General features: G+C 36.6%; 1 protein-coding gene across 2 annotated transcripts in view; it reads left to right on the top strand.

Moving 5' to 3' along the window:
- Window positions 1-27,763, top strand: part of LOC307198240 (complement factor H-like) — a 125,252-nt gene that overhangs the window by 54,468 nt on the left and 43,021 nt on the right. For both annotated transcript variants that reach the window (XM_079945008.1, XM_079945009.1), the window contains 3 exons: window positions 59-232; window positions 3,745-3,924; window positions 4,365-4,541. In XM_079945008.1, the coding sequence (XP_079801134.1) occupies window positions 59-232; window positions 3,745-3,924; window positions 4,365-4,541 (531 nt within the window). The remainder of the gene's footprint in view (window positions 1-58; window positions 233-3,744; window positions 3,925-4,364; window positions 4,542-27,763) is intronic.

The raw sequence follows: 27,763 nt of genomic DNA, 5'->3' as shown, positions 1-27,763 counted from the left end.
TGATTATTCTTAATGGATAGTTATTTCTATATTGTACACATATCTTTTTTCTTTTCAGAAATAACATGTGATCCTCCTTATATTCCAAATGGTATTTACACACCTCAATTAGCCAAATACAGAGGTGAATATAAAATCACTTATGAGTGTAAAAGTGGCTTTGCTCCTGCGATCCAGGGAAATGTTGCAACATGCACCAGCCAGGGCTGGTCACCTGCTCCAAGATGTTCCTGTAAGTTTCACTCACATCTTGACCTACTTCTTAATTCTGAAGTTTCTTTCTCTTAAACACACAAAAATGGGGACAGAATAAATCCAAGTATTTGCCCTACTTTGTTTGCAAAGTAGAGGTTTTAGAGGCATTCTTCGGTTTTCAAAGTAGACAGTTCTAAGGAGGAATAAAAACATTTTTGTAAACTAAAAACTCTTTAACTTTTTTGCTACTCAAAGTTAAATATATGTCTGTGTGTATGAATGTATAATTCTCGAATATAATTCTAATATCTGAACTAAAACATTGAGTAAGACTTACATCACCTAACACCTAGTATATTAGTTATCTAGTGCTGTGTAAAAATATTCTCCCAAAACATATGGGCTTAAAACAACACACCTTTATATTCTTAGAGCTCCTATGGGTCAGGAATTAGGAAGTGGCTTAGTTGGCTAGCTCTGAATCACACTTCTTGGGTTGCAGTCGGGGTGCTGGCCTGGGCTGCAAGTCACCTGATGGCTCATTTGCTTCCTAGGCTCTCTCACCTGGCTTTGGGCGGGAAGCCTCAATACCTTACCACATGGGCATCTCCGCAGATTGCTTGAGAGGAAGCTATCTTTCCCCAGAGCTAGTGATCCCAGAGAGAGCAGGAAGTTTCCATACCATTTATGACCTGGTCACACACTGTCACCGTCACTTCAGCCATATGTATTCTTTAGAAGTGAGTCACTAAGTCCAGCACATTCAAGTGTGGGGAATTAGGCTCTAATTTTGGGAGGGAGGAATGTACAAGGCATTGTGGAATTTTCTAAAACTATCACATTTAGAAAAATGTCACTCAACTGAACAGAGTATTTTATTTCTAGGGATGCTTCCTTTACCTTTTTTCAAGTGTTTTCTGTCTCTACAATCATATTCTTTTTCTTTATACATCACAGTTTATTGTAAAGATGCACTACAGTTAAACTCGATCTTGCATGAAAGAAAAATGTAATGATACAAATAATAGATCAGTGACCTCAATTAATTCCAGGCATAAGTCCAAAATGATTTTTCAAAGTATGAGTCCCTTAAAAAGGAAGCTATTATCAGTATGAAACAGATTTCAATGTGCATAAGAAATATAAGAGAAATATTTAATCATGTTAAAGTTTGGTTTATGAATATGGCAGATGAGCCTGACTGTACCTCAACAAGTTTATCCCACAAGGGAACTTCCGAAGTTCTTGCGGACAAGATGGGGAAATTGACCAATTAGATGGTTTATCAGATATTCATAATTTCATTAAATAAGCCTATCTGATTATCAGATTCAGGACTGTGTTCTCAGGCCTGCTCCGTTCCTCTAGTTTAATGGTGTAGAGGAGATGCAGTACAAATTCACCGCTGGAATGATACAGGGGTGCTGAAAGAGAATCTGCATTAGGACAGATTCATCACTCAGAAAGACTCCCATGTGTGAGGTTGGATCTAATAACATGAAATTTAACAGTGATAACTGTAAGATCCTGGGTTTGGGCCATAGGAGTCAGCTGCACAAGTACAGAAAGACTAGAAACACTTTTAAAAATTAAAAGTGAATATTAAATATTAAATTAAATTAATATTAAAAAAGTGAATATTTTAATCAGTTTTGAGATCAGTCTGAGCCAACACTGTGATGGCACAGCCAAAGCTGCTCATGAGACCAGATGTTGGTAGAAGTGTGAGAGGGTAGTGAGGCTGTTGTAAGTCCTGCCAATGTTAGTGCTGATCTGAGCACAGTGGAATAGTACACGTGCTTCAGGAAATGATCTGGTTAGAGAGATACAAACACATTCACATGTGACCGAATGAAAGACAAGAATAGGAACAGGGCTCGGGCCAGTGATAGTAATAATACTTACTTTCAATTATGCCCTCTGTGCGTACCTTTTGGAAACGAATCTCAATGGATTATTTAACTGTATTCCTATTGTATGAAGAAACATAATGAAGTGGATAAACATACTAGTTCTGAAATCAGATCATCAGGATTCAAATCTCTGCTCTACAATTTAATGGCAAAGTTAATTGAGTTCTTTAAGATTTGGTTCTTGCAAATACAAAGACCCAAGCTTGCCCAATGTAGAATTATTGTTAAATATACATATCTTGACATAACATGATGGAATTTGTAAAATCCATGGATGAGGGGAAAATCTTCTGAATCTCCAAAAAGTAGTGTGAAAAAAACTAGTCTGTTACTTAAAAAGAATGAGAGTAAATAAGCATTTCAATCTTAAAAGAGTGGGAAGCTTCACACAAGTGGGGGAAATCTATCAATGATGAGAGATACAGACTATAGGACAAGAATCTATACCAAGAGAAGGTATCATTCACAAGTCTTTGTAAAGAAAGACATTAGGATATGCAAAGATTCAAAGTTTTTAATTCACATAGCAAGTCTGTAAAAACAGCTTGAGAGATTTCTGTAATCATACAAAAAAGAAAACGGATCATTGATCTTAAGGAAGATATAAATGGTAATGAATATTGTGTGTGCATGTTGTACATTTCTTTAATGTGTTGCATATGTGTTCTTTTAATATCATATTTCATGATGTAAAATAAATACTAGTGTAGTATTAAAAGTCTTAGATTATCTCCAAACCATCCAATAAAAAGGGTAAATTTTTCTGAAAAATATTATATATAAAACTGTTATAAACAACATAACACTTAAGAATACATGTGAAAATCACTCAATATATAAGAATAACAATAAATGTAATTATATTAGACCTCATTTAAAATATTTATAAGAAACAGTGAAAAAACATCATTCTCCAATTAAAATTAGAAATAAGCATTCAAGTGTTTCCCTTAATCGTAACCATTTGGATATTAAGAATTATTCATTCATTGTTCATTTCTCTGATTAGATAAAGAAGGGAAAATATGCCTTAATGTCTAGTTTGAGAGTTAAGTAAGAATGTTTTTTTTCTGTGTAATGTGATCAGTGGATCAATGGATCAACTGTTGTGCTTCTCTACACTTATCACACATTTCCAATAAATAGAAAAGTAAACTAATGAGTGTTATTCTAAAAACAAAAACTGTTTTCCTACATTGACTTGGTCTGAGAATAAAAGCCAGGATCCTGATTTTTGATGAGAATGAAAGAGAAAGAAAAAGAAGACAGATGAGCTGCATGGTAAAATTTGTACTTTCATCTCTCGATTAAGATGCTAATTTAGTCAACCAAGGCTAGGACTTATGTACTTAAGGATAATTAAATCAATAGCTCTGTATAGTTTTCTACCAAGAGAGCTCACATATAAATTTTATGTAATATGACCCACAAGACATAATTTGATCTTCATTAGCAAGGACCTCCTTACATACCTCAGTCATCTGAGTTTTCTATAACTTTTCTTTTCCTAGAAACTCTAATGCAATGAGGGTAATTAAGCTAATAGGAATATAATTCATAGATGAAACATCTGATCTCTAATTTGATTGCTTACTAAGGTAAAACATTATTCATACCGTTTTTTTTTTATTCCAAGTTAAACCTTGCGATTTTCCAGTAATAAAACATGGAAGCATTTATGAACATAGGGGATACTTTCCAGTAAGCTTAGGTCATTGGATCCACTTTGACTGTGATCAGTATTTTGTGCCACAAGATCGCCGGCCTTACCTTACATGCACACGAAATGGATGGTCTCCAGAAGTACCGTGCCTCAGTAAGTAAACCTCTTAATTTTATGTGTATAAATCTTCCAAAGAGTGGAGAAACAATAGTACATAAGTGAGTACAATTAAGTCTTACACGACAAAAATAAGGCCAAGGGTCAAGTTCTGTGAGCAAAAAGACCCAAATAAGCCTTCTTTTTATGAGGAGCTCTCCATGGAAATCACATGAGAAATATAGAGACTTTATAAGAATATCTGCATCATTTACACATATTGTAATTATAAAAACTAAAGATAAATAACATGGTATATTGATTTTTTTTTTCTTTTTTAACAAACACTTGGTAGTAGCTTTCATTTTCATTAAGTTATTTGTTCTTTTTGAATACTAATGCATTGTCAGGTAAATACCATAAAGTTAATTTTTAATGTGCTATTTTACCAAATATATGTTATTTTTTTTCTTTTCTCTTGTCTTTATGATCCTTAGGACAATGTATTTTCAATTACTTGCACAATGGACGTTACCCAAATTACGGAACAAAGGTGTTACAAGGTAAAACTGTGAGAGTTCACTGCTATTATGGCTACAGTCTTCAGAATAACCAGAACACAATGACCTGTACAGAGAATGGCTGGTCTCCTCCTCCCATATGCATCCATGTCAGTGAGTAAACTGGTCCAAGATCCCAGTATATTTATAATTTTCTAAGACTCCGCTATATTATCCACTGCAAAATGTTTTTATCAACTTTTTCTTGTTTTGCCAAAGGACTTATTTAGTTTTATTTTTTACAAGTGTGTGTGAGTGTATGTACAGACTTCTTGATAAGTATATAACAAAATAAATGTGCCTATTGATAGACATCAGTCAAGAATACAGGGGAAAAAAAAAAAACACAAAGAAGAAACCTATAATAACAGAGAGATGTCAGCAAGATGGCCGAATAGGAGTTTTACTGTCTCTCCTGATACAAACTTTGACAATCATGAATCGATAAGAATATCTTTGTGGAATTCTAGGAGTCTAGCAGAGAAATTATAGCACACTGTTGGAGCACAGAGATTCAAGACTGAATGCATCAAAGAAGGTTAGAGGAACAGTTTCACTTTACCTGTGTCACCTCTCCCCTAAAGTAGCACAGCTTAGTGCCCAGAGAGACCCCCTCAGCACAGGATTTCACCTGTGGGGGAAAACAAGAGCATGTGAGTAAGGGCCAGCTTCCTCAACTTGCAATACTGATCAAAAGGCCCACTTCTGTTTCACCCGGTCCGGAATAATGGGGTAATCTGCATGACTGAGGGGTGGGGAGAGGCCAGGAGTACAGCATCCAGGGCTAGAATTCATCAAGAGACAAGGATCCTACTGACCATTTTGTAGACACCACCAGCTGGCTGAGGTAGAGGTGAAGAAGTTCAAGAAGATGACAGAGGGCCTGGGGCCCAGCATCATCAGGGACCTCGCTGTGGCAGGACTGGAGATGCAGGTAAAACTGCTCCAGAGCCTGGGCCTAAAATCAGCCCTCATCACCGATGGCTCCACTCCCATCAACCTCTTCAACAAAGCTTTGGGTCTTCTGGGGCTCAGGTCTGAGGCCCAGCCCCCAGACAAGAAGGCAGCCTCGGGGCCCAGAGCCCAAGAGGGCTTGCTTCTCCCCTCCACTGCTGGCTCTCTAACTCTTAGAAGCAACATGTCATGCCTTAGCCCCCTACTGCACTGACAAATAAAATTGACACTTCTGGGCATTTAAAAAAAAAGGAAGCCCACCCTCTAACCATTGCAGACACCTAGTTTGTGAATCCTTCTCACCCATGGGCACCCTCAACACATCCACATCCCCCTGCCCCATGGCCAGCTCCCTGTGTATGTCCCCAAGGTGGCGATGCAAACTTTTGCAGATGACTAGTGAGACATCTAGAAGCCAGCCTGACCCTGTGGGATTGTGAGAAAATACACAAACATGAGCATTTGTCATTGCCCCAGGGAAAGCAACCAGGAAGCTGTCAGCACACAGACTGGCTTTGCCAGATAGAGGGAAGCATACAATCTTCAAAATTCTCTCCCACAGGGATCAAGATGTGTGGAACTGGTGTGTCCTTAAAAAAGGTCTGGAAAAGCCTGTAGCAGTGTGACAGAATGTATTTTCCTCCCCGGTCAGTCTGTAAAGACTGGAGGAAGCAATTGCTTCTTTAAGTGTGAAGACAGCAACAGGCGACTTCAAGAAACAAAAAAATCAAAGGACTACAGTACAGACAAAGGAGCATATTAGTTTTCTGTTAACTGACCTCAAATAATGGATATGTACAATTTATCTGATAGATGCTTCAATATAGTTACTTTAAAGAACTTCACTGAGATGCAAGAAAACACAGGCAATTCAAAGAAGTCAGATAAAAAATAATTGAACAAAACAAGAAGTTTAACAGCGAGATAGAAAACATAAAAAAACAAAACAGTAATTCTGAAAGTGAAGAATACAATGAATGAAGTGATAAATACAGTGGAGAGCATCAACCACAAACTATCAAGCAGAAAAAAAAACTCATTTGAAAGTATCCTGTCAGAGTGAAGAAAGCCTACAGGAATGATTGGAGACCATCAAGAGAAACATTGTAGAGATTATGGGTGTCCCAGGAGAAGAATGGGAGAAAGAGCAGAATGTTTATTTAAAGAAATAATGGCTGGGAAGACATGGACATTCAAGATCATGCATTTCATAAGTCCCCAAACAGATTCAAACAAGAGGTATTCTATATACAAGACACATTGTAAAAAACTGTCTAAAATCAAAGGCAAAGAGAATTTTTGAAGCTGAGAGAAAAACCTCCACAAACAAAAGGGATTCCCCATAAAGATATAAGCAGGTTAATAAAACTGCAGAAACACTGCACACCAGGAGAGAGAGGGATGAAATATTCAAATTACTGAAAGAAAAAGACCTGCAACTGAAGAATTATTTGCCTGGAAAAGCAGTCTTGTAGCAATGAACAGAATATAAAGACTTTCCCAGACGAATAAAAACTGAAGGAATTCATTAGTACTAGATCTGTCTTACAAGAAATGCTGAAAGGAGTTCTTCAAGCTGAAAGAAAAGGATATTAATTAGTAATGTGAACCCATGAAAATATACAACACATACAAAATAATGTAAATTGTGATATCAAAAACAAAATAGGTGGGGAGGAAAGTGAAAGCGTAAAGTGTGTATGCAATCAAAGTGAATTTGTTGTCAGTTACAAATAGACTGTTAAACCTATAAGATATTTTGTGTAAGCCTTGTGGTAACCACAAAACAAAACCTATTTTAGATACACAAAAGATAAAGGAATCAAAGTGTACCACTACAGAAAATCATGAATTCTCTAAGAAAGGGTGCAAGAGAAAGACCAAGGAACAATATTTACTATATAGTGGCCAGAAAACAGTTAATGAGATTGTATTAGTAAGTCCTTACCTATCAATAATAACATTAAAAGTAAATGCATTCTATTCTCCAATCAAAAGGCGTAGAGAGTGCATTAAAAAAAAAAGGGAGAACAAACAGAAGATCCAACTATAAACTACCTAGAGGTAAAACTAAACTGAAACTCACTTCAGCATTTAGGACACCCAAAGGCTAAAGTGAATGAAAAGACAATATTCCATGCAAATGGACATCAAAAAAGAGCAGGGATAGCAATAATTATTTCAGAAAAATAGACTTTTAGTCAAAACTGTAAACAAGAGACAAGGAGGGATCAAATCAAGAGGATTTAACAACTGTAAATATATATGTATCCAGCATGGGAGCACCTAAGTACATTAAGCAAATTCTAACAGATCTAAACAGAGAAATAGCAGTATAATAATAGTAGGGGAGTTCAATACTCTACTTTCAAAAATGGGTAGATCGTTCACCCAGAAAATCAATAAAGAGCAATTCGACTGGAACCAAACTTAAACAAATGTACCTAACAGACATATCAGAACATTCCATTCAACAGCAGAATATATATTCATCCTAAGCATACAAAGAACATTCTCCAGGAGAGATAACATGCTAGGTCACAAAACAAGCCTTAAAAACCTTAAGATGATTGAAAGTATACCAAACATTTTTTGGACCACAATTGTATGAAACTAAACAATCAGTAACAGGAAGAAAAGTAGAAAACTGACAGTATGTGGAAACAAAACATTTCTCAACAATGGGTCAAAATAGATATCAGGGAGAAATAAAAATAAATTCTAAAGGAAATGAAAATTTAAGCACAACAAAAGCAGTCCTATGAGGAGAATTTATAGTGATAAAATCATACATTAAGAAAAAAGGAAGATCTGCAAAAAACAAGCCAATTTTATACTCAAAGAAAAAGAACAAACTAAGCATGAAGTTAGCAGAAAGAAGGAAATAACAAAGATCAGAACAGAAATATATGAAATAGAGGCCAGAAAATACAACAGAAAAGATCACAACATACCTGCTTTTGCAAAAAGATAAACAAAATGAACAAACCTAAAGCTAGATTAAGGAAAAAAAAAGAGATAAAACTCATATAAGTTAAATCAGAAATGAAAGATGAGACATTACAATTGATGCCACAGCAATGCCAAGGATCATAAAAGACAACTATGAACTATCATATGCCAACAAATTGGATAACCTAGAAGAAATGGATAAGTTCCTAGAAACTTATAATTCAACAATACTAACTCACTTAACAATAGAAAATCTGAACAGAATAAAATTAGAAATAAAATTGAATCAGAAATTTAAAATCTTCCAATGAAGTAAAGCTCAGGACCAGATGATCTTATTGGTAAATTATACCAAGGATTTAAATAAATGCCAATCCTTCTCAAACCATTCAACAAAACCCAATGGCATATTTTACATAAGTAAAATAAATAATCCTAAAATTCATATGGAAACACAAAATACCCCCTTTTCTTGAGAAAGAACAACAAAGCTGGAGGCATTACACTTCCTGATTTCAAACTATAGTTTGAGAGCAATAGTAATCAAAATAGTATGATTCTGGCATAAATAATAGACACATAGCCAATGGAATAGAATTGAAACCCAGAAATAAGCCCATGTGTCACCTAATATTTAACAAGGCAATCAAAAATACACAATGGGGGCTTCCCTGGTGGCGCAGTGGTTGAGAGTCCGCCTGCCGATGCAGGGGACACGGGTTCGTGCCCCATTCCGGGAAGATCCCACATGCCGCGGAGCGGCTGGGCTTGTGAGCCATGGCCACTGAGCCTGCGCGTCCGGAGCCTGTGCTCCGCAATGGGAGCAACGGGAGAGGCCACAACAGTGAGAGGCCCGCGTACCGTAAAAAACAAAAACAAAAAACAAACAAACAAACAAAAAAATACACAATGGGGAAATGATGGTGTCTTTAGTAAATGGTGCTGGGAAAACTGGATACATACAAATAAGAATGAAATTGGACCCCTATATGAAAACACCAACAAAAATTAACTCTAAATGAATTAGAGACTTAAATATAAGCCCTGAAACCATAAATGTCATAAAAGAAAATTTGGGGAACTAGTTTCTTGACATTGGTTTGGGCAATGATATTTTTTGATATGTCACCAAAAGCACAAGTAACAAAAACAAAATTTAAGTGGGACTGTATTAAACTAAAATTTCTGTTCAGCAAATCAACAAATGAAAAGGTAAACTATGGAATTGAAAACCATATATCTAATAAGAGGACTAAAAAAAGGACTTTTACAACTCAATAGCAGAAAAATCAAATAATCTGATTTAAAAATGAGCAAAGGATCTGAGTGGACATTTTTCTGAAGAATACACGCAAATGGCCAACAAATACATGAGTAGATAGTAAAACAATTACTAATCTTCAGGGAAATACAAATCAAAACCACAATGAGTTATTACCTCACACCTTTTAGAATGTCTTTTATCAAAAAATATAAGTGTTGGGCTTCCCTGGTGGCGCAGTGGTTGAGAGTCTGCCTGCTGATGCAGGGGACGCGAGTTCATGCCCCGGTCCGGGAAGATCCCACATGCCTCAGAGCAGCTGGGCCCGTGAGCCATGGCCGCTGAGCCTGCATGTCCGGAGCCTGTGCTCCGCAACGGGAGAGGCCACAACACTGAGAGGGCCGCGTACCGCAAAAAAAAAAAAAAAAGTATATATATATATATATATATATATATATATATATATATATATATATATATATAAATGTTGGCAAGGATGTGGAGAAAAGGGAATCCTTGTACACTTCGGTTGGAATTTAATTTGTTACAACTCTATGGAAATCAGTGTGGAATTTCCTCAAAAAAATTAATAGAACTTTCACATGACCCAGCAATCTCATTCCTAGGTATGTATCCAACAGAAATAAAATCAATATCTCAAAGACATATCTGCAGTCCCATGTTCATTTTAGCATTATTCACAGTATCCAAGCTTTGGAAACAACTTAGGGGTCAGCAAATAAATAAATAAATAAAAGAATAAATAAAGATGTGATCTATATATGTAAAATGGAATATTACTCAGCCACAAGAAAGAAAAGAAGTCCTGCCATTTGATACAACATGGACGAACATAGAGGACATTATGCTAAGTGAAATAAGAAAGAAAGAAAGAAGGAAGGAAGGAAGGAAGGGGGAAAGAGAGAGAGAGAGAAAGAAAGGGAAAGAAAAGATTGAATTCATAGAAACAAAGAGAAGGAAGGAAGAAAAGGAAGGGAGAAAGGAAGGAAGGAAGGAAGGGAGAAAGAAAGAGAGAAAGAAGAAAGAAAGAGAGAAAGAGAAAGAAGAAAGAAAGAAAGAAAGGAAAGAAAGAAAGAAAAAGAAAGAAAGAAAGGAAAGAAAGAAAGAAAGAAAGAAAGAAAAGAAAGAAAGGGTGGAATGGTAGTTACAAGGACATGAAGGTGAGGGAAATGGGGAGATGCTGGTCCAAAGGTGTAAGGTTTCATTTATAATATGAATAATTCTGGGGATGTACAGCTTGGTGATATAGTTAATAATACTATACTGTATGCTTGAAATTTGCTAAGAGAGTAGATTTACAGCATTCCAAGCACACATACAAAGAAAAGGTAATATGTGAGGTGATAGATGTGTTAATTAACCCTATTGTGATAAATGTATATGTATATCAAATCATCTCATTGTATACACTATACATATAAAGTTTTAATTGTTAACTATACATCAATTAAGCTAGGGGGATACCTACAACATACACAAAAGATAAAAAGAAAGTAAAAAATTACAAAACAATCAAATAACAATGAAAGGTAGAAAGACATTGAAAAAGCAATTGCAGAGTAAGCTAGTTAACAAAATATCAATATAAGTGCTCACTTATAATGATTAATTTAAATTTAAATGGACTACACTCACCTATCAAAAGGAATAGAACACCTGAATGGTTAAAAGAACAAGATTTAATAATTTGCTGTCTATAAAAGGCTTATTTTAGAATTAAAGACACAGATGGGCTAAACATGAACATACGGAAAATGATATTCATGCAAATAAAAGCCAAAAGACAGCAGGAGGGGCTGTCAGAAAAAATTGACTTTTTGTCTAAACTGTTTCTTGCAACAAAGAAGGTTGTTATATAATAATAAAAGTGTCAAATCAACAGGAAAATGGATTATAAACATATAAACACCCACCATTAGAACTCCTAAATATATAAACCCAATATTCACAGGTCTGATTAGAAGAAATTGAGAGCAATACAATAATAGTAGGAGATTTTAATACTCCATTTTCAATATTGGATAGAATGTCCAGACAGAATTTTAATAAAGAAAAAGCAAAACTTTCCACTCAACAACAGAAGAATACACATTCTTCCCAAGTCCACATGGAATAATCTCTGGAAGGATATGACCTGTTTGGTCACAAAACAAGTCCTGACAAATTTTAGAAGAGAGAAATCGTGCCAAGTATCTTTTTTAACCACATTGAAATAAAACAAGAATACAGTAACAGAAAAAAAGAAGAAAAGAGAAAATCTACAGATATGTGCAAACTAAACAACAAACTCTTGAACAACAGTTTCATCAGAGAGGAAATCATAAGGAATTTTTTAAAAATCTTAAGACAAATGAGAACAAAATAGGACATACCAACAATAACGAGATACTGTAAAAGCAGTACTGAGGGAAGTTTTTATTATAAATGCATACATTAAAACAAAAGAAAGATCTTATGTAAACAACCTAAATTTATACTTTAAAGCACTAGAAAAAGAACAAACTAAGACCAAAGTTAGAGAAAGGAGGAAATAATGAAGATAAGAACAGAAATAAATCAAATGAAGAATAATAAAAAAAAATCAACAAAATGAAAGGTTGGATTTTTGAAAAAATAAACAATATTGATAAAAGCTTAGCTAGACTAAAAAAGATAGACCACTCAAATTTATGACAAGTAAAATCAGAAATGAAAGAGGAGACATTATACAGGATGACTCAAGAATAAAGATAACCATAGGGACTAATGAACAAAAATATGCCAACAAATTTTATAACCTAGAAGAAATGGACAAATTCTGAGATACATATAACCTACCAAAACTGAGTCAAGAAAAATATATATAAAGTCTAAAATGTCCAACAACAAATAAGGAGATTGAAGCAAGTCTCCACCAAAAAAAAAACCTCCCGAAAGAGAAAATACTGGGAACAGATGGCTTCATGGGTGAATTCTTTGAAGCATTTAATAAGAATTGGTAACAATCCTACTAAAAACTCCTTAAAAATCAAAGAAAATTTACATTCCCACCAACAGTGTTCCCTTTTCTCCACACCCTCTCCAGCATTTATTGTTTGTAGATTTTTTGATGATGGCCATTCTGACTGGTGTGAGATGATATCTCATTGTAGTTTTGATTTGTATTTCTCTAATGATTAATGATGTTGAGCATTCTTTCATGTGTTTGTTGGCAATCTGTATATCTTCTTTGGAGAATGTCTATTTAGGTCTTCTGCCCATTTTTGGATTGGGTTGTTTGTTTTTTTGTTATTGAGCTGCATGAGCCGCTTGTAAATTTTGGAGATTAATCCTTTGTCAGTTGCTTCATTTGCAAATATTTCCCCCCATTCTGAGGGTTGTCTTTTGGTCTTGTTTATGGTTTCCTTTGCTGTGCAAAAGCTTTGCAGTTTCATTAGGTCCCATTTGTTTATTTTTGATTTTATTTCCATTTCTCTAGGAGGTGGGTCAAAAAGGATCTTGCTGTGATTTATGTCATAGAGTGTTCTGCCTATGTTTTCCTCTAAGAGTTTGATAGTTTCTGGCCTTACATTTAGGTCTTTAATCCATTTTGAGCTTATTTTTGTGTATGGTGTTAGGGAGTGTTCTAATCTCATACTTTACAATGGAATATTACTCAGCCCTAAAAAGAAACGAAATTGAGTTATTTGTAGTGAGGTGGATGGACCTAGAGTCTGTCATACAGAGTGAAGTTAAGTCAGAAAGAGAAAAACAAATACCGTATGCTAAAACATATATATGGAATCTAAGAAAAAAAAAAAAAAAGGTCATGAAGAACCTAGGGGTAAGACAGGAATAAAGACACAGACCTACTAGAGAATGGACTTGAGGATATGGGGAGGGGGAAGGGTAAGCTGTGACAAAGTGAGAGAGTGGCATGGACATTATACACTACCAAATGTAAGGTAGATAGCTAGTGGGAAGCAGCCGCATAGCACAGGGAGATCAGCTCAGTGCTTTGTGACCACCTAGAGGGGTGGGATAGGGAGTGTGGGAGGGAGGGAGATGCAAGAGGGAAGAGATATGGGAACATATGTATATGTATAACTGATTCACTTTGTTATAAAGCAGAAACTAACACACCATTGTAAAGCAGTTATACTCCAATAAAGATGTTAAAAAAATAAACTTGGTTAGACTATGACTGTCCCAGATTAAAACAAAAAAAAAATCAAAGAAAAGAGAATACTTCCAAACTCATTTTATGGGCTCAGCATCAGTCTGATAGCAAAGCTAAAGATACCATAAGCAGAGAAAACTATAGGCTTATAGAAAACTATAAGCAGAGAAAACTATAGATTAAAAAAAAAAAATCAAAGAAAAGAGAATACTTCCAAACTCATTTTGTGAGCCCAGCATCAGTCTGATAGCAAAGCTAAAGATACCATAAGCAGAGAAAACTATAGCTAAAGATACCATAAGCAGAGAAAACTATCTGAACACAGATGCAAAAAATTGTAGTACAATGATAAAAGAAATTAGACATAGATAAATGGAAACATATCCAGTGCTAGTGCATCAGAAGTTTGAGTGTTGTTAAAATATCCCTACTACCCAAAGTGATGGACAGATGCAATTCAGTCCCTACCAAAATCCCACTGGTGTTCTTTATAGAAATGGAAAAAAATCATAAAATTTGTATGGAACCACCAAAGGCCTGAATAGCCAAAGCAATCTTGAGCAAGAAAAAAAAGCTGAGGACATCATGCTTCCAGATTTCAAATATATTACAAAAATTACTGTAATCAAAATAGTATGCTACTGGCATAAAAACAAATATACAGTCCAATGGAAGAGAATACAAAGCCCAGAAATAAATCCATGCATTTATTAATAATACATAATTGAGACACAATCAACTTATCTATGACAAGGGTGCCTAGAATACACGACTGGGAAAGGATAGTCTCTTCAAATAGTTTTACTGAAACTGGATATCCACAGGCATAAGAAAAAAACTGGGACCTTATTTCACACCACATACAAAAATCGACTCAAAATATATTAAAGATTATATGTAAAGTCCCTTTATCATTATATAATGCCCTTCTTTGTCTTTTTGTTATAGACTTTGACTCTGGCTACCCCACCTTTCTTGGCATTTCCATTTGCAGGAAATATCTTTTTTCATCAACTCAATTTTAGTCTGTGTGTATCTTTTTTTTTTGCGGTACACGGGCCTCTCACTGTTGTGGCCTCTCCCGTTGCGGAGCACAGGCTCCGGACACACAGGCTCAGCTGCCATGGCTCACGGGCCCAGCTGCTCTGAGGCATGTGGGATCTTCCCGGACCGGGGCACAAACCCGTGTCCCCTGCATCGGCAGGTGAACTCTCAACCACTGCGCCACCAGGGAAGCCCTAGTCTGTGTGTATCTTTAGCAGGCAGCATATAATTGGGTCTTGTTTTTCTATCCAATCAGCCACCCTATGTCTTTTGATTGGAGCATTTAGTACATTGACATTTAGAGTGATTATTGTTAGGTACGTACATATTGCCATTTTCTTACATGTTTTTTCGTTGTTTTTGTAGTACTCTCTGTTTTGTTTTTTGGTTTTTTTTTATTTTTATTGGAGTATAGCTGATTTACAATGCTGTGTTAGTTTCAGGTGTACAGCAAAGTGAATCGATTATATATATACATATATATGTATGTATGTATATATATATCCATTCTTTTTCATATTCTTTTCCGTATATGTTATTACAGAATATTGAGTAGAGTTCCCTGGGCCATACAGTAGGTCCTTATTAGTTGTCTATTTTTATATATACTAGTGTGTATGTGTATACATTAACCCCAATCTCCTAATTTATCACTTCTCCCTGTATTTCCCCTTTGGTAACCATAAGTTTGATTTTGAGATCTGTGAGTCTGTTTCTGTTTTGTGAATAAGTTCATTTGTATCATTTTTTTAGATTCCGCATATAAGTGATATCATACAATATTTCTCTTTCTCTGTCTGACTTACTTCACTCAGTATAACAATCTCTAGGTCCATCCATGTTGCTGCAAATAGCATTATTTCGTTCTTTTTTATAGCTGAGTAATATTCATATATATATATAAAATACCATTATATATATATGGTGTGTGTATATATATATATGGTGTGTGTATATATATATATAAAATATATATATGTATTATATATATATACCACATCTTTATCCATTCATCTGTCAACAGATATTTAGGTTGCTTCCATGTCTTGGCTGATGTAAATAGTGCTTTAATGAGCATTGGAGGTGCATGTATATTTTCGAATTATACTTTTCTCCAGATATATGCCTTGGAGTGGGATTGCTGCATCATATGGTAGCTCATATTCAGTTTTTTAAGGAACCACCATACTGTTGTCCATAATGGTTGTACCAGTTTACATTCACACCAACAGTGTAGGAGGGTACCCTTTTCTCCGCACCCTCTCCAGCATTTATACTTTGTAGATTTTTTGATGATGGCCATTTTGACTGGTGTGATGTGTTACCTCATTGCAGTTTTGATTTGCTTTTCTCTAATAATTGGTGATGTTGAGCATCTTTTCATGTGTCTCTTGGCCATCTGTATGTCTTCTTTGAAGAAATGTCTATTTAGATCTCTTGCTGATTTTTTTTATTGGGTTGGGTTTTTTTTTTTTTTGATATTAAGCTGCATGAGCTGGTTCTATATTTTGGAGCTTAATCCCTTGTCGGTCACTTTGTTTGCAAATATTTTCTCCCATTCTGTGTGTTGTCTTTTCATTTTGTTTATGGTTTCCTTTGCTGTGCAAAAGCTTTTAAGTTTAATTAGGTCCCATTTCTTTATTTTTGTTTTTATTTTCATTACTCTAGGAGGTGGGTCAAAAAAGATATTGCTGTGATTTATGTGAGAGAATGTTCTGCCTGTGTTTTTCTTCAAGAGTTTTATAGTATCTGGTCTTACATTTAAGTCTTTTATCCATTTTGAGTTTATTTTTCCGTAAGGTGTTAGGGAGTGTTCTAATTTCATTAGTTTACATGTAGCCATCCAGTTTTCCCAGCACCACTTATTGAAGAGACTGTCTTTTCTCCATTGTATATTCTTGCCTCCTTTGTTATAGATTAGTTGAACATATGTGCATGGTTCTTTCTCTGGACTTCTTATCCTGTTCCATTGATCTATATTTCTGTTTTTGTGCCAGTACCATACTGTCTTGATTACTGTAGCTTTGTAGTATATTCTAAAGTCCAGGAGCCTGATTCCTCCAGCTCCATTTTTCTTTCTCAAGATTGCTTTAGCTATGCATGGTCTTTTGTGTTTCCATACAAATTGTAAAATTTTTTATTCTAATTCTGTGAAAAATGCCATTGGTAATTTGATAAGGATTGCATTGAATCTGTAGATTGCTTTGGGTAGTATAGTCATTTTCACAATATTCATTCTTCCAATGCAAGAACATCATATATCTCTCCATCTCTTTTTGTCATCTTTGATTTCTTTCATCAGTGTCTTATAGTTTTCTGCATACAGGTCTTTTGTTTCCTTAGGTAGGCTTATTCCTAGGTATTTTATTCTTTTGCTTACAGTGGTAAATGGGATTGCTTCCTTAATTTATCTTTCTGATCTTTCATTGTTAGTGTATAGGAATGCCACAGATTTCTGTTCTTTAATTTTGTATCCTGCAAATTCACCATATTCATTGATTAGTTCTAGTAGTTTTCTGGTGGCATCCTTAGGATTTTCTGTGTATAGTATCATGTCTTCTGTGAACACTGACAGTTTTACTTCTTTTCAAAAGTGTATTCCTTTTATTTCTTTTTCTTCTCTGATTGCCATGGCTAGGACTTCCAATACTATGTTGAATAATAGTGGTGAGAGTGAACATCCTTGTCTTGTTCCTGATCTTAGAGGAAATGCTTTCAGTTTTTCACCATTGAGAATGATGTTTTCTGTGGGTTTGTTGTATATGGCCTTTATTATGTTGAAGCACGATCCCTTTATGCCCACTTTCTGGAGATTTTTTATCATAAATAGGTGTTGAATTTTGTCAAAAGCTTTTCCTGCATCTATTGAGATGATCAAATGGTTTTTCTTTTTCAATTTGTTAATATCGTGTATCACATTGATTGATTTTCATATATTGAAGAATCCTTGCATCCCTGGGATAAATCCCACTTGATCTTGGTGTATGATCCTTTTAATGTGCTGTTGGATTCTGTTTGCTAGTATTCTGTTGAGGATTTTTGCATCTATGTTCATCAGTGATATTGGTCTATAATTTTTGTGTGTGTGATATCTTTGTCTGGTTTTGTTATCAGGGCGATGGTGGCTTCATAGAATGAGCTTGGGTGTGTACCTTTCTCTGCAACTTTTTGGGAGCGTTTGAGAAGGATGGGTGTTAGCTCTTCCCTAAAAGTTTGATAGAATTTTCCCATGAAGCCAGCTGCCCTGGACTTTTGTTTGTTGGAAGATTTTTAATTACAATTTCAATTCCATTACTTGTGATTGTTCTGTTTATATTTTCTATTTCTTCCTGGTTCAGTCTTGGAAGGTTGCACCTTTCCAAGAATTTGTCCATTTCTTCGTGTTTGTCCATTTTATCGGCATATAGTTGTTTGTAGTAGTCTCTTATAATCCTTTGTATTTCTGCAGTGTCAGTTTTGATTTCTCCTCTTTCATTTCTAATTTTATTGATTTGAGTCTTCTCCCTTTTTTTCTTGATAAGTATGGCTAAAGGTTTATCAATTTTGTTTATCTTCTCAAAGAACTAGCTTTTAGTTTCATTGATTTTTGCTATTGGTTTCTTCATTTCTATATCATTTATTTCTGCTTTGATTTCTTTCTTCATACTAACTTTGGGTTTTGTTTGTTCTTTTTTCTCTAGTTGCTTTAGGTGTAAGGTTAGATTGTTTATTTGAAATTTTTCTTGTTTCCCAAGGTAGGATTGAATTGCTATAAAATTCCCTGCTAGAACTGTTTTTTGCTGCATCTGATAGGTTTTGGGTCGTCATGTTTTTGTTGTCATTTGTTTCTATGAATTTTTTGATTTCCTCTTTTATTTCTTCAGTGATTTCTTGGTTATTTAGTTGTGTATTGTTTAGCCTCCATGTGTTTGTATTTTTTAGTTTTTTCCTGTAATTGATTTCTAATTTCATAGCATTGTTTTTGGAAAAGATGCTTGAAAGGATTTCAATTTTCTTGAATTTACTGAGACTTGATTTGTGACTCCGGATGTGATCTATCCTGGAATTTTCTGTGTGCACTTGAGAACAAAGTGTATTCTGCCGCTTTTGGGTGGAATGTCTTAGAAATATCAGTTAAGTCTGTTTGGTCTATTGTGTCATTTAAAGCTTGTGTTTCCTTATTTATTTTCTGTCTGGATAATCTGTCCATTGGTGTAAGTGGGGTGTTAAGCCCCCCACTATTATTGTGTTACTGTCGCCTTCCCCTTTTATGGCTGTTAGCATTTGCCTTATGTATTGAAGTGCTCCTATGTTGGGTGCACAAATATTTATAATTGTTAAATCTTCTTCTTGGATTGACCCCCTGATCATTAGGTAGTGTCCTTTAATGTCTCTTGCAACAGTCTTTATTTTAAAGTCTATTTTATCTGATATGAATATTGCTACTCCAGGTTTCTTTTGATTTTCATTTGCATGGAATAACTTTTTCTCTCCCCTCACTTTCAGTCTGTATGTGTCCCTAGATCTGAAGTGGGGGTCTTTTAGGCAGCATATATATGGGTCTTGTTTTTGTATCCATTCGGCCAGTTTGTGACTTTTGGTGGGCATTTAATTCATTTACATTCAACGTTATTATCAATATGTATTTTTCTACTACCATTTTCTTAATTTTTTGGGTTTGTTTTTGTGGGCCTTTTTCTTCTCTTGTGTTTCCCACCTAGAGAATTTCCTTCAGCATTTGTTGTAAAGCTGGTTTGGTGGTGCTGAATTCTCTTAGCTTTTGCTTGTCTGACAAGCTTTTGATTTCCGTGTTGAATCTGAATGAGATCCTTGCTTGGTATTATAGTCTTGGTTGTAGGTTTTTCCCTTTCATCATTTTAAATATATCCTGTCAATTCCTTCTGGCCTGCAGAGTTTCTGATGAAAAATCAGCTGATAACCTTATGGGGATTCCCTTGAACATTATTTGTTGCTTTTCCCTTGCTGCTTTTTGTATTTTTTTCTTTGAATTTAATTTTTGTTAGTTTGATTAATGTGTGTCTTGGCATGTTTCTCCATGGGTTTATCCTGTATGGGACTCTCTGTGCTTCCTGGACTTGTAGTTTAGTTTTATAAACTAAAACTAAAACTTATAGTTTTTGCCTATGATCTCTTCAAATATTTTCTCAGACCCTTTCTGTTTCTCTTATTCTTCTGAGACCCCTACAGTTTGAATGTTGGTTTCTTTAATGTTGTCCCAGAAGTCTCTGAGACTGTCCTCATTTCTTTTCATTCTTTATTCTGCTCCTTGACAGTTATTTCCACCATTCTATCTTCAAGCTCACTTATTTTTTCTTTTGCCTCAGTTACTTTGCTATTGATTCCTTATAGTGTATTTTCCATTTTCCATTATTTTGTTTTTCACCACTGTTTGTTTATTCTTTAGTTCTTCTAGGTCCTTATTAAACATTTCTTGTATTTTCTTAATCCATTCTTCCATTCTATTTCTGAGATTTTGGATCATCTTTACTATCATTACTCTGAATTGATTTTCAGGTAGGTTGCCTTTTTTCCTCTTCATTTATTTGGTCTTTTAGGTTTTTACCTTGCTCCTTCATCTGTGACATATTTTTTGTCATCTCATTTTTTATTTTGATGGGTAGGGCTGTGTTCATGTCTTGCTGGTTGTTTGGCCTGCTGTGTCCAGCACTGGAGTTTGTAGGCAGTTGGGTGGAGCCAGATCTTGGTGCCGAGATGAGGACTTCTGCGAGATCTCATACCGATTAATATTCCCTGGGTCCTGAAATTCACCGTTAGTCCAGTGGTTTGGACTTGTCACTCTCACCACAGGAGCTCAGACCCAATCCCTGGCCTGGGAATGAAGACCCCACAAGCCATGCAGCATGGCAAAAAAAAAAAAAGAGAAAAGAAAAGAAGGCCAGAAAAGGCCTTGGGGGTGGCGGGGATTAGGCTCAGGGCCTGTGCTGCCAGAGGGGGCCCAGGAGTGCAGAGTTTCAGGCCCAGGCCTCCAGCAGGTTTGCCGGGTCAGAGTGGGCAGGGGAGACACTGGCCATGTTCCCTTCTTATCTCCTGATCCCCTGAAGGTCTCTCCCCATTCCCACTGATTCCCTCACTGTGAGTTGGCCCCTCCAAGCATGGTAATGCCTCCCCTCCCCCAGCTGCCCCTCAGGCATGCCTGTCCCATCCCGCCTCCACTTTTCCTCTCCTCCTCCTCACCCCCTCCACGTCCTACCTTGTCACATAGGGGTTCCTCCCTTCCCCTTAGGTGTCCAAAGTTCCCCACCAGCGCCTCCTAGGTGCCCTAGTCATGAGGAGACACGAACTCTGCGTCCTCCTACTCCTCCATCTTATCCATCCTATGCCTTTTTATTGAAGAATGTAATCTATTTTTATTTAGAGTAATTATTGATAGGTAATGACTTACTAATACCATCTCTTTTTTTAAGACTCTTTTGTAGTTTCCTAATTCCTTTCTTCCTCTCTGACTGCCTTCCTTTGTGAATTAATGATTTTTATAGTGGTATGCTTTTAATAAACTTCTCTTTACCTTTTGTGAACCTAGTGTGGTTTCTTGCTTTGTGTTTACCATGAGACTGAAATAAAACATCTTACAGAGTCAGCGGTCTATTTTATACTGATGAAACATGAGCATCAACCACATACAAAAACTCTTTCCTTTTACCCTCCACCCTTTTGTATATATATATATTTAAAATATATTTATTTATTTGGCTGCACCGGCTCTTAGTGGTGGCATGTGGGATCTTAAGTTTCAGTGTGCGGACTTCTTGCGGCCTGCATGTGGGATCCAGTTCCCTGACCAGGAATCGAACCCGGGCCCCCTATATTGGGAGCACGGAGCCTTACCCACTGGACCACCAGGGAATTCCCACCCTTTTATATTTTTGATGTCATGATTTGCCTCTTTTTATAGTGGGTACTTATTAGCCAATAGTTGTTGCTATCATTTTTATATTCTTGTCCTTTAACTTTAATATGTTAAGTGTTTAACATTCCATATCAAAGTACTATAGTATTCTGAATGTGACTGTATACATAAATTTACCAGTGTATTGTGTATTTTCATGTTATTAATTAGCATTGTTTTACTTTACCTTGAATAACTCCTTTCAGTGTTTCTAGTAAGACAGGACTACTGGTGTTCAATTCCCTCAGTATTTGTTGGTCTGGGGAAGTCTTTATCTTCCATTCATTTCCAAATGACATTTTCCAAATAAAGTATCCTTGGTTGGCAATTTTCTCTTTCAGCACTTGGCTTTCTCCTGGCCCACTAGGTTTCTGGTGGGAAATCTACTTAGAGCCATATGAGGGTTCTGTTGTAAGTTCCAAGGTCTCTTTCTCATGATACCTTTAAGACTTCTCTTTTTTCTTTGATTTTTTCTGTTTTATTATAACATGTGTTGTAGAGGACCTTTTTATGTTGAATTTTATTTGGTCACCTAAAAATGTCATGAACTTAGATATTCAAATCTCACCCTTGATTTGGGAAGTTTTCAGCCATTATTTCTTTAAATAAGCTTTCTGCCCCCATCTCCACCTTTTCTCCTCTGGAACTTCAATAATTCACAGATTGGTTCTGTTGATGACATACCATATATCATGTAGCCTTTCTTAATTCTTTTTCATGCTTTTTTCTTTGTTCTCCTCTGACTGGATAACTTCATTATATCTGTCATCTATCTTACAGATTCCTTCTTCTGCTTGTTTCATTCTGTTGTTGATGCTACTCTATTGCATTTTCATTTCATCATTGGAATTTTCAGCACCAGAATTTCTCTTTGGTTCTTTTTTTGGATTTCTATCTTTTTGGTAAACTGCTCATTTTGTTCATGTATTGTTTTCCTGATGTTTTTCAGTTGTCTTCCTGTATTTTCTGGTAGCACATTGAGTTATTTAAAACAGCTATTTTGAATTCTCCATTGGGTAAATCACAGATCTCCAATCTTTGAGTTTGAATACTGAAGATTGTTGTGATACTTTGTTGATGCCATATTACTTGATTTCACGTTCCTTGAAGTTTAGTGTTGTTGTGTTTGCTTTGGAAGTACCAGTCTCCTTTGGGGGTGAGAAAACTTCCTTCAGCCCTGCTACAGACTTTTAGACTATCTCAGATCTTCTATGGGAACACCAGCTCACACTTCTTCTCCCTCTAGTGGCAGAACTTCTGTGCTTGTGTGCCTTGTCTAGATCCTACAATGCACCAGGATGGGTGCTGACAGCCTGTCTTTTGTTTCCCCAAAGATGGCACTACATCTTAATCTTGTATTCTCTCCCTGGCCCACAGATTTGAGCCAGATTTCTGTGTGTGCTCACTAGCTGTCTATCAAAGCTTGCTTTTACCTCCAATGTCAGTTGTGCCCACAGGGGCTGGCCACAAGATGGGAGGGTGTGTGAGTGAGGCAGACAGAGCCCTGAAGGGGCCAGTGGGCCAGTTGAGTGAATAAGAAGGTGAGGCATTCCCAGCAGCTTTTGAGTGAGTTCTTCGATGGAGTTTGCAATGCAGTTAGTAGGATCAGCCTCCCTTTAATGCTCTGTAAGTGTCCTGTCTTCTGCTTTCATAGCCTCTTCCTGACTCCCAGACATATAGCTCATTATTAGTACTCTGGACGGAATGAAAGAGAAATGAGCCTTTTGGCAGATCCCATACAGATGAGGAAGCTGCAAAATCATACACACACTCCCCCTTTCCCCTGTGGGAGAAATCAGGGGCCCAGGAAGTTTTCTATTAGCCTTAATCTGTGCCTCCTTTGGGGGAGGGGTGATGAAGGTAAAGTTGAGCTGTTCCTCTTACCCAGTCCAATGAATCCAAACATATATTTTTTTCTCCAGTGTGTGCTGCAGCTCCTCCTGTGAAAACCTGGACTTTCACATAAGTACTCTCCTCCACGTGTGACTGTTTAAGGTAGTGTTTCCAGTGACTACTGGACTGAGGCTGAGAGAGGATAGAGCTGGTTCATGGGCCACTGCAGACACCACAGTCAGGACAGAGATCTTTCTGCCTTTTATTTCATGCGTATGTGGGTGAGACACCTCCTGGGTCCCTTGGCATATTGTGTTGAGTCCCACACCTCCCTCAAAGACAGGTTTGTTTGTGGATGGATGTCAAATTTCTGTTGTCAGATCAGGAACAAAAACAATGAATGTCTTGTGTCACCATGATCCCATGTTTTCTGGTAAGGGTTTAAAGTCTATTTTGTCTAACACAAATATCACTTACCCTGCTTTCTTTTGGTTACCATTTTCATGGAATATCATTTTTCATCCTTATATTTTCAGCCTGTGTTTTTCCTTAAAGTTAAAGTTAGTTTCTTATAGAAAACATAAAGGTGGATCTTGTATTTTTATCCATGCATCCAGTTTATGTCTTTTAGTGTTGCATTTAATATATTTACATTTAAAGTATTTTTGTTGATAATTTTTTTTTTTTTTTTTTTTTTTTTTTTTGTGCTACGCGGGCCTCTCACTGTTGTGGCCTCTCCCATTGTGGAGCACAGGCTCAGCAGCCATGATTCATGGGCCCAGCCGCTCCGCGGCACGTGGGATCTTCCCAGACTGGGGCACGAACCCATGTCCCCTGCATTGGCAGGCAGACTCTCAACCACTGCGCCACCAGGGAAGCCCAATAATTTTTTACTTTTATCATTTTATTACTTATTTTCTGTTTGTCTTGTAGTTCTTTTGTCTCTCTTTTGCTTTCTTGCTATCTTCCTTTGTTTCATTGGGTTTGTTTCCTTATTTGTTTGTTTGTCAGTTTAAGTAGGCTTTGATTCCTTTCTCTTTTCCTTGATGTAATGTATAGGTATACTCTTGTTGGAGCTTACATAAAATATCTAATTTTTACAGTTGTAAACTTTTATCGCTCTCCCCTTCCATGTTAAGTTGTTGACACCACAATTTACATCCAATTTTGTTTGCAACCATTTATATAATTTTTTATATTTATTCATAATACTTTTGCCTTTTAACTTTTATACTAGCATTAAAAGTGATGTGGGGGGCAGTGTCAAGGTGGTGTTGTGTGGAGACGTGGAGTTAGCATCTCCCCACCACTAGGGTGCCTGCTGGCTGCTGGTGGGGGACTCTGACCCCCCAGGAGACAGGAGGAACCCCCAAGTGAACGTTTAGGATGTGGGGGGATGGAAGGGGGAGGAGAAGTTGAGGCCAGACAGGATTGGCACTCCAGAGGTCAGGGAGATCAGGAGAGGCAGGTGGGAGGGACACTTCCGAGGAGCAGGAGAGGAGCAGAGGACAATGACCCCACCCACTCGAGCCCAGGAAGCCTGCTGGGCTCCCAGGTGAGGTCCCCTGCCCTCTGAGACCAGGGATGGGGGGCACGCCTGTGCCCCTTCTGTTCCTTGAGCCTAAGCACCACCCCCCACAGCTCCCAGGGCCTTTTCTAGCCCTGTGGGTCCTAAGCATAGGCCCTGCCCACCACCCAAACTTCGCCCTTGCTTAGGCCCCACCCTCCACAGCCAAGGCTTTCCTCCTCCTTTTTTTTTCCTCTCTCTTTTTTTTTTCTTCTTTTCCCTCCTCCGCTTTTGTACTATTGTGGTACTGAGGTACCTCCCGGTTGTTGATTCATCTGTATTTTTATTTTTATATTCTTTCTAATATATCTGTTAGTTTCCTAGTCTAATTTTATTTTTTACTTTGTTAATGTTCTCTTTTTATTTACCACCCCACGTGGCTTGGGGGATCTTGGATGCCCCATGAGGCAGGGGTTGGGCAAATCTTCTTCCGTGGGAGCTCCAAGTCCAAACCATGGGACTAAAAGAGAACCTAAGACCGCAGGGAATATTCATCAGAGTGAGGTCTCAGGGAGGTCCTCATCTCAGCATCAAGACCCAGGTCTACCCAACATCCTATAAACTCCAGTATTGGAAGCCTCAGGCCAAACAACAGTAAGGTAGGAACACAGTCCCACTCATTAAAAAAATTTAAAAAACAGACAGCAAAAAAATATGTCACAGATGAAGGAGCAAGGTAAAAAAGTACAAGACCAAATAAATGAAGAGGAAATAGGCAATCTACCTGAAAAATAATACAGAGTAACGATAGTAAAGATGATCTAGAATCTCGGGAATAGAATGGAGGCACAGATTGAGACGATACAAGAAATGTTTAACAAAGATCTAGAAGAACTAAAGAACAAACAAAAAGAGATGAACAACACAAAAACTGAAATGAAAAATACACAAGAAGGAATCAGTAACAAAACAAATGAGGCAGAAGAAGAAATAAGTGAGCTGAAAGACAAAATGGTGCAAATAACTGCTGAGGAGCAGAATAAAGAAAAAAGAATGAAAACAATGAAGACAATCTCAGAGACCTCTGGGACAATGCTAAACATACCACATTCGAATTATAGGAGTCCCAGAAGAGGAATAGAAAAAGAAAGGGTCTGAGAAAATATTTGAAGAGATTATAGTGGAAAACTTCCCTAACATGGGAAAGAAAATAGTCACTCAATTCCAGGAAGCACAGAGAGTCCCATACAGGATAAACCCATGGAGAAACACACTAAGACATATATTAATCAAAGTGTCAAAAATTAAATTCAAAGAAAAACACTAAAAGCAGAAAGGGAAAAGCAACAAATAACGTTCAACGGAATCCCCATAAGGGTATCAGCTGATTTTTCAGCAGAAACTCTACAGGCCACAAGGGATTGGCAGGATATACTTAAAGTGATGAAAGAGAAAAACCTACAACCAAGATTACTCTACCTGCAAAGATCTCATTCAGATTCGATGGAGAAATCAAAAGCTTTTTCTGACAAGCAAAAGCTAAGAAAATTCAGCACCACCAAACCAGCTTTACAACAAATGCTAAAGAAACTTCTCTAGGTGGGAAACACAAGTGAAGAAAAAGACCCACAAAAACAAACCCAAAATAATTGAGAAAATGGTAATAGGAGCATACATATCAATAATAACCTTGAATGTAAATGGGTTAAGTGCCCCAATCAAAAGACACAGACAGGCTGAATGGATACAAAAACAAGACTCATATATATGCTGTCTACAAGAGACCCACTTCAGACCTAGGGACACATACAGATTGAAAGTGAACAGATGGAAAAAGATATTCCATGAAAATGGAAATCAGAAGAAAGCTGGAGTAGCGTTACTTGTATCAGATAAAATAGACTTTAAAATAAAGCCTTATAAGAGATAAGGAGGGACACTGCATAATGATCAAAGGATCAATCCAAGAAGAAGATATAACAATTATAAATGTTTATGCACTCAACATAGGAGCACTTCAATACATAAGGCAAATGTTAACAACCATAAAAAGAGAAATTGACAGTAACAAAATAATAGTAGGGGACTTTAACACCCCACTTACACCAATGGACAGATCATCCAGACAGAAAATAAATAAGGAAACACAAACTTTAAATGACACAATAGGCCAGATAGATTTAATTCATATTTATAGAACATTCCACCCAAAAGTGGCAGAATACACTTTCTTCTCAAGTGCACACGGAACATTCTCCAGGATAGATCACATCTGGGGTCACAAATCAAGCCCTGGAAAATTTAAGAAAATTGAAATTGTATCAAGCATCTTTTCTGACCACAACGCTATAGGATTGGAAATCAATTACAGGAAAAAAAACTGTAAAAAACACAAATACATGGAGGCTAAACAGTGCACTACTAAATAACCAAGAGATCACTGAAGAAATCAAAAAATACCTAGAAACAAATGACAACAAAAACATGATGACCCAAGACCTATGGGACACAGCAAAAGCCATCTAAGAGGAAGGAAAGTTTATAGCAATTCAATCTCACCTCAAGAAACAAGAAAAATCTCAAGTAAACAATCTAACCCTACACTTAAAACAACTAGAGAAAGAAGAACAAAGAAAACCCAAACTCAGTAGAAGGAAAGAAATAAAGATCAGAGCAGAAATAAATGAAATAGAAACAAAGAAAACAATAGCAAAAATCA

Source organism: Stenella coeruleoalba (assembly GCF_951394435.1).
Source record: "Stenella coeruleoalba genome assembly, chromosome: 1".
In the NCBI taxonomy this organism is placed as follows: domain Eukaryota; kingdom Metazoa; phylum Chordata; class Mammalia; order Artiodactyla; family Delphinidae; genus Stenella; species Stenella coeruleoalba.
The sequence above is the reverse complement of the archived record's forward strand: the minus strand, read 5'-3'. Positions and strand labels throughout refer to the sequence as shown.